Raw genomic sequence first — 17,293 nt, 5'->3', positions numbered from 1 at the left:
TCAGAGACATTACTATACTCTGATTTATTATAATCATTTTCATATTTAACATGTTGTGATTATATAAAAGTAATACAAATGTTAACATAGTGTACATATTATTTACCATTTTATTTTTAGAGTAGGATTCTTTATTTGTTAAATATGAAACATGGGGCCTTCTGGGTGATAGACACACACTTAACTCCACTGTACTAAACTATAACTCAGTAACATACAGTAGCTGAAGCAGACTTTTCAAATTATTTCCAAAATAATCACAAGTGAATGAATCAAACAAACTGATGCAGATGTTTATGAAATTGGAATACGGTACTACTAAAGCTATATAAATACATTCTTTTTAGATCCTAAAATTAATATTTGTTAGTATTTCTTTAGTTACATGATAACATATTAATATTCCTTATTAAATAGATTTTAAAAAATCAAATTTTATTATAATAACGACAGCAAGTATTCATAGAAAAGGTTAAAATAGTATAGCTTTTTCTAAAGTACATACATTTAATATAGTCAGAACAAACATGTCAAAACTTTTCCAAAATAACCATAGTAAGTGACTGAAATACTAAATTTATATTTTTTATGACATTCAGAGTTGTTATGCTTGTTATTTTTATGCTCAGCTACTAAAATTGCACTTTAATAATTACATATTAATATTCCATATTAAGCTGCTATAAATATACAAGGTGTAAACAGATGAAGCAATCGTTTCACTAATACCTAATGCTCCACAAGTTCTTCCTATCATTTGTTCTACCTATCATCGATTCAAGGTCTTCCAGTCTGGCTAAAGACTGCCTTTCTCTATTGGGATGTTTTGATCTTACTCAGTTTGTTTGTACCCCTACACATAACAAAGGACACACCTTAGATTTAATTATTGCAAGTGACTATTTTGTCTCCCACTGCTCTCCCCTTGATCTAGGCCTCTCTGACCACTTAGCTCTTCTTTTCAATCTGGAATTACCTGTTTCTAACACTTTCCCCCCACGCTCTGTAAATTTCCGCAACTGGCAATCAATTGATCACCCAAGGTTTGCAAATTCTGTTCTGTCCTCCTTATCTTGTTTCTTTTCCTCTGACTCTCTAAAGGACAAAATACAGTTACTTGACAGTGCTCTTTTATCTACCCTTGACACCTTTGCTCCTTTAAAAACTCGAACCATCTCCTTCTCACCCTGCCCCCTGGAAACGACCATCTGCGATCCATGAAGGCAGCATCTCTCAAACTTGAGCGTAGGTGGTGTCTTTCTGGCCTATATGTGCATTATCAGGCTTGGAGAGATTACTTGTCTGAATATAAGGTTACTACAGAGTCTGTTAGATCCACCTACTTCTTTCACATTATTGAAAATCACCAAAACAACCCCAGACATCTTTTCTCCACCATCAACAGACTGCTCAAGCCAACCTGCCCCACCACATTACCTGCCTCATCGCAACTTTGCAACACATTCTTAGATTTCTTTAGTTCTAAGATCGACAATATCAAGCATTACATTCTCTCCACTATGCATATCATTTCCATACCTCCTCCCTCGTCATCCAACTTCTCTGGTTCCCTTCGCTCCAGCTTCTCTCCATGAGCACTGGCGTTGTACCAACGGTCCTCAAAACTGCTGCCACTACCCCCGTGCCAAAAAAGCCTAACATGGCTCTCGACAATCTTAACAATTTTCGCCCCATCTCCAACTTACCCTTTCTTGCTAAAATTCTAGAACGTGCTGTCACACTTCAGTTACATAACCACCTCATGACAAACAACCTTTTCGAACCCCTCCAATCTGGCTTCCATCAACTTCACAGCACAGAAACTGCCCTGGTCAAAGTCACTAACGATCTTCTAATAGCTTCTGATTCTTGTTCTCTTCTATACTCATCCTTCTTGGTCTCAGTGCTGCTTTTGACACTGTTGACTATAACATCTTACTTTCTGTGTTTGGAGTTTCTGACACTGCTCTGAAATGGTTCAAATCTTACCTCACTGATCGCTGTCACTTTGCCTCTCTTAATGGGTATAGGTCTGAAATTGGTCTTGTTAAGTCTGTTCCTCAGGGCTCAACTTGGTCAGCTTTTAAGATCACATGGCCTCAGCTTTCATTTCTATGCTGACGATACTCAAATATACATCCATACCAAACCTGACACTGATGTGGCTGCCTCTATTCTATCTAATTGCATCTCTGACATAAAAATTTGGATGACTCAAAATTTCCATCATCTTAACTGCGACAAGACTGAAGTCATGCTTATTGGCACCCCTCATCAACTTCGTAAAGCCAGTCCTATAACCCTATCTGTAGATGGTTCTGTACTTGAGCTTCAATCTAAATTGAAAAACCTTGGGGTTATATTCGATTCTGGCTTAACGTTCGACCCACATGTGCAGCATATTGTTAAAACATCTTTTTTTCACCCCAGAAATATCGCTAGACTATGTCCAATGCTATCACTAACTGTGGCTGAAAAGCTGATCAACACATTTGTGTTCTCTCGAATTGACTACTGTAATGCTCTACTCACTGGGGTATCTAAATCTACTTTGAACAAACTGCAGTATGTCCAAAATTCAGCAGCCAGAATCCTGACCGGGTCTAGTGCAAATGATCACATTACTCCTATCCTGGAGTCCTTGCACGGCTTCCGGTCAAATTCCATGTGAACTTTAAAATCCTCATGCTCACCTATAAGACTCTGCATGGCTTGGCACCTCAGTACCTGTCTGAACTATTATCATCCTACTCCCCACCTCGCAACCTTCGCTCTTCTAACTCTGGTCTCCTTACTGTCCCCCACATTGTATGGGTGACAGGGCCTTCTCCTGTTATGCCCGCAAGCTCTGGAATTCTCTTCCCATGGATATCAGAGAGTCACCTTCTCTAAACTCCTTCAAATCCAGACTCAAAACCTTCTTTAGAAAAGCATTTACTTAACTTGTTCCATTCTTCACCCCTCTGCTTCTCTTAGTACCACCATCCACAGTCTCCTCTGTATATTGTAATTGTGTTTTATCTTGTGTATTCTTTTTATTTATTGTTGTTGTCATTCTCTAAAGCGCTCTGAGAAGCCACCTTCAAAGGCACTATATAAAATAAAGTTTATTATTATTATTATTATTATTTGTTGTTGGCTAGTGTGTTACATAACACAACAAGCCAAGTTACGTGTAACACATTTGGAAGAAATAGCGCATGTTCTGAGTGGCTCACCTGTATAACAATAAACTACTTCTAATCTTGCTGAGTAATCATGCTTCATTAAACAACCCTACTTTTTAGGTTTAATATTAATTTAATTTTTAACATACCGTGATATATAAAAATAATGAAATGTTAATATAGTATACAAATTAAATTTTATTTTAGGACAAATGATATTCCCCACAGGGATGGGAATTGGCCAGGATTCAAACCCAGGCATTTCCCATGAAATCCCAGGTTGCTTACATGCACCATGTTAAGCATTCCCGCTACACAGTATTTGAAAAAATGGAATGTTTTCTGTTACTATTGCAGTATAAATCGGTTTGTACTTTGCAGTATGGTACATTATGCTTTGAGCATTCTGAATGGCTGGATCTATACATCTGCACTTTATTTTTTTGATTTTCAATTTTTTACACAGTAAAGTACTAGAAGGTCAGCATTTTAATATTTCAGTCAAACCTAGGGCTTTTCAAAAGTCTCTCACTTCTCTTTTCTACCAGGTGTGTGGTATCTTTATGCAGAAAAAGGCAAAAACATTCAACTGCATTTCTCAGAAATTGACCTGGAATATATTAATGATGTGATTGAAGTGAGAGATGGACTAGGGGATAATTCAAGCTTATTGGGTAAGTCTAACACTAACTCTTCTAACTGATAACACCACAATTTTGCTAGACTGTGTATTTGATGCTGTTTCATCAATATGCTGGATACAGTGATATTTGATATGAACTTAGAATGCAGTTTTTCATTATGTTGCTTTATGTATTGAGGTGTGTGAGCATATCCATGTATTTATGTAAACTTGTATTTGTGGGATTAATTAATAATTTTAATTAGTATAGAATATTTATTGTTTGTGCAACTATTAAAATGTGATGTTAAAGGTCAACTATATACACAATATTGCTGACAGCAGGAAAATTCCCAATCTTTACTCAGCAGCTTATTAAAAACAGCACCCATGATGTTCAAACCGATTCTTTACACAGAAGACTGACACAGCTTTGCGTTGTGAATCTCTTTTTCTCATGCTTTTATTTAATGTGGCACTATGCACTGGGAAAGGGGTATGCTGTTCACAAGCCAATAGTATTTAAGCCACAGCACCCACAATGCTGCAGGTAAGTGTTTTACACACTAAGCGGGTCCTCTGACCTTTCCAAGCCTTGCTTTGGGCTGTGAAACCTCTTTGAGTTTTTTTTATGATTTTTTCAATATGGCACCATTAGACATGCAATACACTGAGATAGTGGGGTCTTCTTCATGACTCAATAGCTTTTTAAGAACAACACCCACAGTGCTGCAACTATGTGTTTCACACACTAGACAGGTCCTCTGACCTTTCCCAAATTTGTTTTGGGTTGTGAAACTGTTCTTTATTTTGTAATGCTTTTTTGAAGATAACACTACAGACAATACACTGGAATAGGGGGGTCTTCCTAATGACTCAATAGCTTTTTAAGCATAACATTCACAATTCACTGCAACCAAGTGTTTTACACATCAGACAGCCCCCTTCACCATATAAAACCTTGCTTTGGGTTGTGAAACTTTTCCTTATTTTTTATTATTTTTTCAATATGGCACCATTAGAGAGGCAGTACATGGGGATAGGGGGGTGCTATTCTTGAGTCAATAGCTTTTCAAGCACAACATTCAAAATGCTGCAACCAAGTGTTTTACACACTAAGCAGGCCCTCTTATCTTTCACCATCATGAATTTGAATGTGAATCCCTTCCATAATGTTTTATTATTTCTGGAAGATAGCACCATTGGACAGGTAATACACAGGAATAGGGGGTCGCTGTTCATTACTCAATAGCTTTCAAACCACAACACTCACAGTGCTGCAACCAAGTGTTTTACACTCTAGACAGGCCCTCTGACCTTTCACAACCTTGTGTTTGTTTGTGAATCTTTTCTGTAATGTTTTATAATTTTTGGAATATTGCATTATTAGACAAGCAATACACTTGTATTGGGGGTGCTTCTAGTAATTTCTGGGTTTCCTGTGTTTTATTTCAGTTTTACATTGGTTCTGAAAGTTAACACTTATGCAAGACACACTGTTTTTTGGGTATATTGAAACTGTTACTTAGCCTTCTTTCGAAGTGGAGTTATCCTGAGAAAAAATACACTTTTCTTTACTGTTTTCTTGATTTTCAAACATAGCTATTATGCTTTGCTGTACAGTATGGGGTGGCTGTTTACTTATCAATAGTGCCTGGAATCTAAAACCATTAGAAGGGTTACAAACAACAGGAGGCCATTCACTCAATCTAGCTAATGTAGTTGTTAATAATACATTAATCTGAGGACCTTATCCTGCTTTTTTTAAAGAAGCCCAAGTAAAAGGATCAAAAACACAGTTGGATAGATGTTGAAGTTGACACACAACCGGCTAAAGAACTTCCCCGTCTGTATTAAACCTAGTTCACTCGGTAGTTTAAACTAAGTGTAAAGTGCTAATGAAGAGGAATGCATGAAGCTACTCTCAAATTTTTTATGAAAGCTATAGTTTTTAAAATCTTTTAAATAATATAATAATAATAGCTTACACTTATATAAAAATTTGGATGACTCAAAATTTCCATCATCTTAACTGCGACAAGACTGAAGTCATGCTTATTGGCACCCCTCATCAACTTCGTAAAGCCAGTCCTATAACCCTATCTGTAGATGGTTCTGTACTTGAGCTTCAATCTAAATTGAAAAACCTTGGGGTTATATTCGATTCTGGCTTAACGTTCGACCCACATTCTTTTCGAGAAACGCCCTGGGATTTTTAATGACCACAGAGAGTCAGGACCTCGGTTTTACATCTCATCCGAAGGACGGCGCCTGTTTACAGTATAGTGTCCCCATCACTATACTGGGGCATTAGGACCCACATGGACCGCAGGGTGAGCGCCCCCTGCTGGCCCCACTAACACCTCTTCCAGCAGCAACCTTAGTTTTTCCCAGGAGGTCTCCCATCCAGGTACTGACCAGGCTCACACCTGCTTAGCTTCAGTTGGTCACCAGTTGTGAGTTGCAGGGTGATACGGTTGTTGGCAGTAATGGGTGCTCCTACAGTTGAGAGGTCTGCATAAAGGACCCAAAGAATCTAAAAGCTTCACAGCTCAAGGCAAAGTATCCATTGATTTTGCCAAAGCTATTTGAATCAAATTGCTTTTTTATTCCTTTTCAGGAACATATTTATAGCAAACAAATTATGCCGAGGGACGTTTTTTTTACAGCAAGAATTTATGTTCTGTCTGTACAACTGAAACACATTTTGGAATACTTTCGCAATACTTTTCTGTTTTAATTAATCCAAACATTTCTGGCTCCAGTATGCCAAACAACATGGTCTTTAACATCATCCCTGAAGACACGGTCTTCCCCCCTTTGTTTTAATATTACTGGATAGAACACTGAATTGCATACATATTTTATCATCAAATTTGTCACATCTGATTTCTGTTGTTGTGATGGTTGTGCATGCATGTAATAAGGAATACAACAATTAAAACAATATTTGATTTATTGATAAAAACTTCTGTGTTTCCTTGTTGTATTTGGTTTGAAGGCTTCTGTGTTTCCCTTGCGAAGATATGGACATAAGAATATTCGTGCATAGTCAAAAAAGTGAAGGCTGTGAAAACATTCAAAATGTACTTTATACACAAAACAAGTGTTCTCGCAACTCTAGGAAGTTTCGTGAAAATGCTACAGGTGTGCCAAAATCGTTTTCGAACTTCAAGCTAACTTTATGATGAGGAAGTACAATACACTCCTGCTTTGTTTCACAATGGTATGAAAAATAAATCTAAATGGTGAGAAAGCTATACTTAAAGTTAATTAAGGGACTTACATTGCATTGTCAGATTGTGAATCAATATGGGCATTTAATTAAACACGCGTTTGCGATTTTAATCAAAATGGGGATAATGGGGTTAGACCATTAGACATGCAATACACTTCCTCATGATCATCTTTGAGCAAGCTGTAAGTTTTTTTTTACTTTTTAATTATACATTTTAAACACTTTAATTTTGTAAATGCAACACACATTCCGTACAGATACAGTACAATTACATTTGTCTGTCTTCCCCTGGTGTAAAACGAATTAGCAGGTGATTGAGATAACAATGCATTGCCCACTGAGTGGAATGTTCTTTTTAACAAGTGCAAAAAGAGGTGATACGTGTCTCCTCTATAACTCTTCAGTTTACAAGGAAATTCCACCAGATCCTCACAACATTGTCCAATAATACTCTACTTGTATCTAATTTTTAGTTTAGCAGGATTTGCGCGAAAAGCACATTTTTTAATGGGGATGACATTACCCACATCTATATCACTGTACAACACTTGAGTTGAAGTGTCTGTTAATAAAACAGAGCGCCTTGTAATACATATACTGTAACTACTTCAGGTGGGTAGCTGCGTCGGCCTGCGTTGTCTGCAAAGGAACAAGTTATAGGTTCATTCCACGCTGAAAAGAGAAGAGAGAAAACACAGCGTTTTGGCTATAAAGCCTTCTTCAGGTGTGAGGTCTTCAGCTCAAAATGAAATGCTTGGAGTTTGTAATGTAGGGCGGTCTGAACAAGTTAAACTTTGATGCAGGAAAATTTATTTCCCAGAAGCTAAACTGATTCTCTCTGATGCAGCAATCCGCTGGTCAGGTGACTGAGGGCTTGCCAGCGCGGTGACATCACTGCGTTTCATATGAATAGGACGGACCTATGGGCAAATAATTTTTTTAGTTTTAAAAAAGAAATAAAAAATGAGATATAATGACATGTTCCTGCTTAACTTACATATTACATGATTTTAAAAGCTATAAAAACAAGTTTCGATAGTTAATAACCACTTTTTATGCGCAAAAAATGGGTGATTTTTCTTCCTCGTGATCAGCTTAGAATGTTTGTGTATGCTGTTAAGTTTATTCTTCTTAATTAAACGTTTAAAATGCATTTATTTCACAACACACGTTTCAAACAGAAAAAATCATATTCTGTTCTCTTGCTGGTATGTAGAACAGATCAGCAGGTCTTTTTTTCCCAATTGCTGTCCTCTTTGCTAGCTTATGGTACTTGTGGCTGTTTCTGCATTGTGTAGCAACGAGGGACTATATTCTCAGGCAGAGGAACGTAAACATCTTAATTTTCGTGTTGAATCATTTTTTTTAATTAAAATTCATTCTATACAGCACCTGCATATTTGGGGACCATTTTATAAAACCAAAATGGCACTCGAGGCCTGTGCTACAGATGCAGCCATTCAAAATGCACGGTACAAACTACGCGTGCGCCACCGCGGTATGTGATTGGCTGGCCAAAATGACCGACAGGGGCACTCGTGGTGCATTGGTCGGTAGTGAAAAGATTTAATCATTTAATCTCTTTACTGTGCTCATTTTAATCTGCTTAGTATTGAATATTTATATGAAATTTTACCACTAAAGGGACATTTAAGTAGCTGAGCATAAAAATAATGCATAACGCATCTGAAGGTCATAAATGATATTAATTTGGGAACATAAACATATTACTGTATGTAAACTGTACTGTATATGGCTGGTCTTGTTAGTTTAAAGAAAAAATACACACCAGTCTTCCATTTCTCCCTAAACATTTTAAGCATCAAAGTTTTATGAAACGGTCCCCAAATGTGCGATTGCTGTATAGAATGAATTTTAATTTAAAAAAATTATTTGACACGAAAATTAAGCTGTTTACGTTCCTCTGCCTGAGAATATAGTCACTCGTTGCTATGCAACGCAGAAACATAGCCACAAGTAACTAGCAAAGAAAGGACATTAGCTAGCCAATATGATAAAGGAATAAATTTTTGTTTATTTCTTTTGCACATTTATTTGAACATTTCTATCGATTGTACAAGCACCTGGAAACTGTCCAATCCCTAGTTTGTCAGGCATTTTCTTTTACGCTCCGGGCATGCTCCCACTGGCGCCGGTCTGTGTCTTCTACGATATAATGCCGGAGATTTGTTGTTAAAATTGGTTTTCCAATAATGCCGCAGCAAACTCTTGTTTTTATGTCCACTATAACAGACAATCTCCCTTGATTTTAACCGAGTGTTTCATAATTTCCTAAAATGAAAATGATTTAAACTATGTGACAGAATTCTGGGGTGTGCCTATACCAGAGATTATGGTACTGCTTCAGAATGGTGATTGGCTGACACCATCTGAAACCCCTCTGATTGAGGAAAAAAGACCTGCTGATCTGTTCTACATACCAGGAAGACAACAGAAGCTTATTTTTTTCTATTTGAAACGTGTATTTTAAACGTTTAATTAAGAAGTAAAAACCTTACAGCGTACACAGATTTCTAACCTGATCAGGAGGAAGAAAAATCACCAGTGTTTCGCGCGTGAAAAGTGGTTATTAACTATCGAAACCTGTTTTTATTTCGCCTGGCAATCTACCTGAATGCCTAACTACAGTATCTGAGAAGAACCACAACTGAACTAGTGTTGATAATAAGAGAGAGAGAGTCCCCGTTACCCTGATTTTGATTTAAATCGCAAACAAGTGTTTAATTAAATGTCTTTTTTGATTCACAATCAGACAAATGCAACGTAAATCGTTATCTTTGTCTTCTAAGTTTCTTAATAAACTTTCAGAATAGCTTTCTCCCCCTTTAGATTTATTTTTCTTGGGATTTTAGGATCAAACGTGTAAAGATAAGATTGTAATCGTTTTTATTTTTTAAATGCATTTTAGAAAAGTGTAATCTATACTAAAAAGCTGTATTTATTTAATACCACTCGATACTTATATTAATGGAGTTGAGTTGATACTGTTTAAACTTTTAATTATTTTAAACTGTATTACAGCATTGTACACATGCTTAAAAGAGAAGAGAGAAAACGCAAGCCTTCTTCAGGTGTGAGGGTCTTCTGCTCAAAATGAAACGCTAAAATGTAATGTAGGCCATGAACAGGTTCAATTATGTTTTGGACTTGAATGAGGTCGCTGCCTTTCATCTAAAATCCTGCTTGAATCCTTCTAAACTAAAAATTAGGCACAAGAAGATAAGAGGCTCTGGTGAAATTTCTCTTTTTTTTTAAGTTCTCTTTTTTTTCTTGGAAAAATATCTTACCTGCTGCAATCCGGGTACAGAAGGGTTAAAAAAAATCAGACAGGCGGGGGGGGTGAGTTCTGAAACTGTTACCTGGATAAAGAGGTATCCAGGTAACAGTGAAACGGGCGTACAGCCTGGGGAGATCGCCCGTTTTCCATGTAAATAGTTCCCTGGTTCCGCACCCCTTGATGTTACTCTCTCATTTTTCTCTCTCTCTCGCTCTCTGTCTCTCTCTCTCTCTCTCTCTCTCTCTCTCTCTCTCTCTCTCGGGCTCACGCTCTGGCTCACTCACGCTCTTGGCAGGCTTTTCTTGTGTCTATCTCTCATCTGGGCACGGGAGTGCTGCTGGAAGGTATTGACGGAAACACCTGATCATCAGCTCAAAAGATTTCAGTGCTTTATGTATATTCTAATTGCAGTGGGGGGAGGTTGTGTGGGAACAGGTTTGGTTGAAATTGCATTGGGGATCTATGTTCTTCACACCTGAAACATCTTCTCTGAAAGCGTTTTCTTTCTAGTTTAGCCGATCTTGTTACAGCATGTTACTGACCATATTAATTTTAAGTGCTTAATGCCATTTTTTTGACCACACACGAATATTCTTATGTCTATATCTTCACAAGGGAATCAGTGAGAATTGTAATACTAATTAAATGACTGTGGGCACTTTCCACCCCCTCTACATTCTCAGAGTAGAATAGGCTAACCTTCTAATTAAAGACAGTCCACCAGGGCAGGTAATATGGTCAGGATCAGTAAACAGTAACATGCTCAGGAGGAGCACGTAAAAACGTTTCCGAAATAACCACATGAAAGGCTTTGATGGTTAAAATGTTTAGGGAGAAATGGAATACTGGTGTGTATTTTTTCTTTAAACTAACAAGACCAGCAATATACAGTATAGTTTACATAATATGTTTATGTTAAGACTGACGGCAGGAACATTCCTATTCTTAACTCAGCAGCTTATTAAAAACAGGGTGTTCAAACCATTTTTTTACACAGAAGAGTGACACAGCTTCGTGTTGTGAATCTGTTTTTCTGTGTTTACAAAGAAAGTGGAATACAGTAATACTACCTGCTATATAGATACATATCTTTAGATATTTAGATCCTTAAATTAATATAATTATTAATTTCTTTAGATACGCGATTCCATACTATATTCCCTATTATAAAACAAATAATTCCAGTCCTGAAATCTGATTGCCTGACACACATTCGAAGAAGTCCTATATTTTCTAATATACGCAAACCCTGGAATTTTGACTTTACTGTGTTATGAAGAAATTTTAAAGACTACTTCTTAGCGTAGATGAAAAAGCTTGGATTCTCATGTATCTAATACACACATCTTTTTCTGTTGTCTTTGTTGTGCTTTTGAGGATACTTGTGATATTTTGAGCTCTCGTTGAATGATAAAAGGTCGCAGTTTAAATCATTTTCGTTGTTAGAAATTATTAAATGCTCTGTTAAAAGCAAGGGATTTTTTATGTCTGTTATAGTAAAAGAAAGTGCCTGACGAACTAGGGATTGGACAGTTTTTCAGTGCTTGTACAATCGATGGAAATGTTCAAATAAATGTGCTAAAGAAATAAACAAAAAAGTCATTTATTCCATTATCATATTGGCTAGCTAATGTCCTGTCCTTGTTAGTTAGATCAACGAAATGCTGTGGTGTTACTTTTTGTCAATGAAAAAATAAAGTATTTTCGTTTAAAATGACGGTTACAAAGAATGTGGACCAGCGTAATACTTTGAGTTTACAGCTTGTCCAAGGTCATTCATTATTATACTATTAGTGATATCTTCGGTAAAGGCTTTGATGCATAAAATATTTCTGCATAATTAAAATATTTATGATAAAGGTAGGTTGTGTACTTTTGCCCAACTGAGCAATCTTGCTTTCATAAAATATACCAACTTTTTAATGACTGATGATTAACATGCTGTAATACACAGTTTAAATTTAAAAGCCCAAATGCTATACATGAGAAGTTAAGATTTATTGGCTCCTCCTGGCGGTTATACAAGGTGATTCCGGATAATTTATTTTTTTGTATGATGTCAAATGACGCGTTACACCTCGTTGTACCGTGGTGTACCCCACGCATTTTGGATGGCTGCATCTGTATATCATGGATATAGTCACAGTTAAAACACCTTGTATCTGTGACTATATCTATGATAAAGCACGGCCTCTTGTGACTTATTGCTTAAATAATTAAATTCTGAAAAGTATGAATTTCTTTTACTGTGATAACGAGCACAAGTATTCATGGAAAATGGTAATCACTTAACTTTGAATGTTTTGTGATATTTAGAAAGACCAACAAATTCAATATAGTGTCGATAATATTTGCTATTTTAGTTTTTCAAGGAAATGTTTATTTGTTTAAAGAAAACTCATGGCAATAGCTAGATTTGAACACCCAACTTCAGGCTTATAAGGCACAAGCTTAAGCAATCACACCACATACACAGTCACATGAAAAGCATTGAAACAGCCGTACACATATCAACAGAAAGTCTTATACTACTGTTATAGCTACAGTATATGAATATAATTATATTGTTATTAATTTCTTTAGCTACGCGATTCCATATTATAGTCCCTATTAATCAAATTCTAAAAGTATGCTTTTGTTTACTCCGATAGCGAGCGTATTTGCAGAAAAGGTTAAAACTATCACTTTTCACAAAGCGTATAAACGTAATATGGTCAGAAGGAGCACGTAAAAACGTTTCTGAAATAACCACATGTCAGACTTTGATGCTTAAAATGCTCAGGGAGAAAGTGGAATACTGGTGTGTATTTTTTCTTTAAACTACCAAGACCAGCCATATACAGTTTACATGATATGTTTATGTTCCTAAATTAATATAGTTTATGATCATCAGATGCATTATGCTCCTCTTCTTTATGTTCAGCGACTAAAATTTCCCTTTAGTTGTAAAATGTCATATAAATATTCAATACTAAGCGGATTAAAACGTGCAGAGTAAAGAGATTACATGATTAAATCTTTCCACTAATGACCAATGCACCATGAGTGCCCCTGTCAGTCATTTTGGCCAGCCAATCACGTATGACATAGGTAGTTGCGTGCAGTACGGGTTTGTACCACGCACTTTGAATGACTGCATCTGTATTTTTCTATTCTAAAATGCACCCAGTAAGTAGGAAGAGAGGCCATTTTTAACCGAGGGATTCTCCAATCAGGAAATCCCCTGAAGTTCCTGAAAAACTACAGAATAGAAAACTCTCTTAGAAGATTCAAACTGTAAACCAGTGGTCAGGGCAGTCCCAAATGAACCAGACTAGAGACAGAAGTATCTCTTTAAATATCAGATTTCAACACTGACCAAACAGGCTAGTTGTGCTGAATGGCCTCCTCTCATTTGTTACGTAATCTTTTAAATATATAATGACATAATATCTCATATATTGTCAGATGTTTATACAGGAAGAGGACCATTTGTTGACCTGTTCTCTACAAACAATCACATGACAGTACTCTTTGTAACCAACGAATCAAGAACCAGGAAGGGATTCCATGCTAATTTCACCACAGGCACTCATCTTGGCAGACGTGGTAAGAGCATTTTCAGAAGAGAAATCATAACCATCATAACATTAGTAAAAATAATGTGTTTGCATGTGTGAAATGAAATCAAATATCAAACCCAACTGATAAATAATTGATTGACAGTCAATTAAATATGTTATAATGTTTGTTGAGGACGAAGAAAAGTGGCTAAGTGTGAGGTCTTAAGTACACCAAGCTGTATAACTGGGGACTAGCAAAGATAATCCTAGGGTTGCCAAGTGGCTCCAAATCAACTGGACCCTTTGAGACAGATCAGACCTGATATCTTACCTCTAAATAATTTACCTGTAAACTAAGCAGAATTACATTCTTGGTTGATTTTCTTATTGACTCCATTGAGAAAGTGGTCAGAATAGTTTATCCTAATTACTGATTTCAGATGACCCATAACACTTGCAAAGGATCTGTGCTGACTAACAAAATGTATGAATTAAGTATAATTTTCAATTTAGCAAACAATTATTGTTCAAATTTCATTTAGAGGCAAGGTAAAAACCCACTCTGTCTGAAAGGGCTTATTATATATATTATACTAAGGCAGTGATATGCAGTTCTAATGGTAGGAAACACTCATGTCTGGTGAATTTTATTAAAACTGAACTGTATTAATCATTGGTGTTGACTTTTTCTTTTACAGAAGAACTTGCAATAAAAAGTGCAAAAAATGTCTTAAGTGACTTAAAGACTAAAATGTTGCAAAGCTGTCATTTTAAGTGTCCAGTCATTAGACTGTCGAAGCTGTCAGCTAGGGCCTAGCTGAGAAGCCTGTTCCCAATACCCACTACTTTTTGTGTAAAGAATTCTCTATGCTAAATCAATTCCCTTTGAGTTTCTGATTGTAACTCTGTATCGTTGATTCACCACTGAATGTTAAATAGTCCCTTGATTGGGAGAAACTATTGTTTACACAATAGTTTACTGAATTCTAATAATTCTCATTTTCCTTCTGTGATTCACATTTTCCTAGAATGCAGCACATTTATTTAAGTTTATTCAGGTTTTAAAAGTTCTGAAATGTAATATTTTACATAAGCTCAAAAAGACATACAAAGTGCCAAATGGAAAAGCAAAAGCTAATAAAAAGAAAAATAATTATTTTAAAAAATGAATATACTGCTTTAACAAATCTTAAAAGGGGGACAAATGTTATATCAAACTTTTAAAAAACTGAATGAAGCCATTCAAGTGGTGTTTATTTCAGATTTGAATTAGGAGCTGTATTCTGTTGGTTTATTCTCAGAGCCCTGTGGTCCGGGATTCCATCAGTGTTCCAGTGGACAGTGTATTTCCACTGGGAGCATTTGTAATGGCCACTTGGACTGCCTGGATGCCTCCGATGAGGCCCATTGTGGTAAGCAAGCCCAAATTGTTTAATTTTCTTCTCATTCCACAAGGTGGTGGTAGGTGATGAATATGATGGATTGTTTATTTACTAATAATATTACACGGTGGTTTACAAAAATATTCAGACCTTTACTTGTTTACCCATGTTGTGAAATTACAAAAATGAAACATACTCATTTTTTACACTTAATAATTGAAACTCAAAATTAAGACTTCTAAGGCACACATAATAGTAAGTGTCAGCAAAAACTAAAGAAAAAAATAAATATGTATAAATACAATACTTGGCACACCAACATTTTTGTCCATTCTTTGTGACAGTTTTTCTCAAATTCAAGGTGCTCGGAGATAATTTCTGAACAGCATTTTTCATGTCTTTGCGCAAATTCTCAATTTTATATCAAATTTGGCTGGTGGTGTAAATTTTGATTCATTGCTAAGTAGGACTTTGATCCACTTCTGGTGAACCCATCTGAGTTGATTTACTCCAGATGCTTTTTTTGAATGAAGTATACATAATGAGTAACAATTTTTTTAAATTATCTGATGCAGTACTGCACTACTTTGTAAAACCACCAGGCGGTGCAGTGAATGTGGCGTGTGGAAGTATTCTGGGCTGGTACCTGAAATGCCTGGTTTCGAATCCAGCTGAATGTTGAGCCCCATAGAGACAATTGTTTTCCAATTATAGAATGTAATTTGTATATTTTTTTTACCTTTATTACTTTTACTGTATATTATACTATTTTAAATATTAAACTAATATAAAAAGGAAAGTAGGACTGTTTTATAAAGCAAAATTACTAAGTTGAATTTATAAAAAGTAGGCTGCAAATGAACTAGTAAAGGTTTATTCCAGGCTGAAAAGAGAAGAAAAGAACCACAATATTTCAGCTATGGAGCTTTCTTCAAATAAAAACCCTTACTTGGTCCTATATAAAATATAGTTTATAATTTTATAGCTTTTTGTGAACGTGATGTATTTTTCCAGGTTTACATCCATATTACAATAATCTATAGTTTGTTTTAATATTAATTTCAGCAAAAAAGTAATTAGAAAACAAATTTACTTTGGATTTTTATAATAAAAAATATATTTCACACATATTGTACTGTAGTGGTTTTAAAGCCATATGTTATCATACTGTATTTACTATATACAGTATAGGGTATATTTATACAGTATATTGATCATACTGCAGTTCAGTGACTTGTATGCTATTTTTTCAGAATATCTGTGGATATTACATCATGTGATTCACGTGCGTGGCATATTTGGAATAGTAGTCTTTGTTTATGTATTCAATTCACTTAGCTGATGTTTTAAAATTACAGTGCATGCTGTGAAAGAAATATGTTCCATTTTAAAGATACCAAACCATCTTATAATAATAATGGAGTTGGACCACCTTCTATCACACAATGTGTTGCAAGAAGTAGCATTTGTTCTGCTTTTATCTGTACAGTAACAATTGTTATGTTGCAGGCTTTTAGGGCTAAGGCAAAATGCAAGGCGAGCACCAAGAAATTTTATTGAGAGATGGTGAAGTAATTAAACAGGCTTATTTATTATAAAATCATTAAAACAGCACATTCATATTTTTTTCTATGTGAAAATGATGACTGAACCCGTCAGTAAAAGTGTAAACCCAACCTACAATATATGTGTATGACTCGCAATATTAGGTGATAAACAGTAGAATCGCAATTATATTCATGATTATATTAACAGTTCAACAGATACAAATCTTAAAACAAATATGAAATCTTTTAAAAGTATTTCACACCTGCGCCCGGCGAGTGTTTTCTTTTCATTATACTATGAATTAGTCCCTGAAACATACGTCAAAGTTTTCAAAATTATAAAAAAAATCTGTAAATCAAACCAATGTCAAGTTTTCGAAAGAGATTTGTTTTGAGAAGTTTTGTACTGCTTGAAAGTTGATATTGACTAATTTAAACAGCTAATTTTGCTTGAAAGATTTAAAAACTGTATGACGACATTGTAAATTATTTGAATG

General features: G+C 35.6%; 1 protein-coding gene across 4 annotated transcripts in view; it reads left to right on the top strand.

Annotated features, from left to right (window-relative positions):
• tmprss15 (transmembrane serine protease 15) overlaps positions 1 to 17,293 on the top strand; it is a 255,332-nt gene that overhangs the window by 157,952 nt on the left and 80,087 nt on the right. For all 4 annotated transcript variants that reach the window (XM_088922408.1, XM_088922411.1, XM_088922410.1 and 1 more), the window contains 3 exons: positions 3,716 to 3,841; positions 13,773 to 13,913; positions 15,169 to 15,279. In XM_088922408.1, the coding sequence (XP_088778534.1) occupies positions 3,716 to 3,841; positions 13,773 to 13,913; positions 15,169 to 15,279 (378 nt within the window). The remainder of the gene's footprint in view (positions 1 to 3,715; positions 3,842 to 13,772; positions 13,914 to 15,168; positions 15,280 to 17,293) is intronic.

Source organism: Atractosteus spatula, chromosome 7, assembly GCF_055471065.1.
Source record: "Atractosteus spatula isolate fAtrSpa1 chromosome 7, fAtrSpa1.hap1, whole genome shotgun sequence".
Taxonomy (NCBI): Eukaryota; Metazoa; Chordata; class Actinopteri; order Semionotiformes; family Lepisosteidae; genus Atractosteus; species Atractosteus spatula.
Note: the sequence above shows the minus strand (reverse complement) of the source record. Positions and strands in the feature narration are given on the sequence as shown.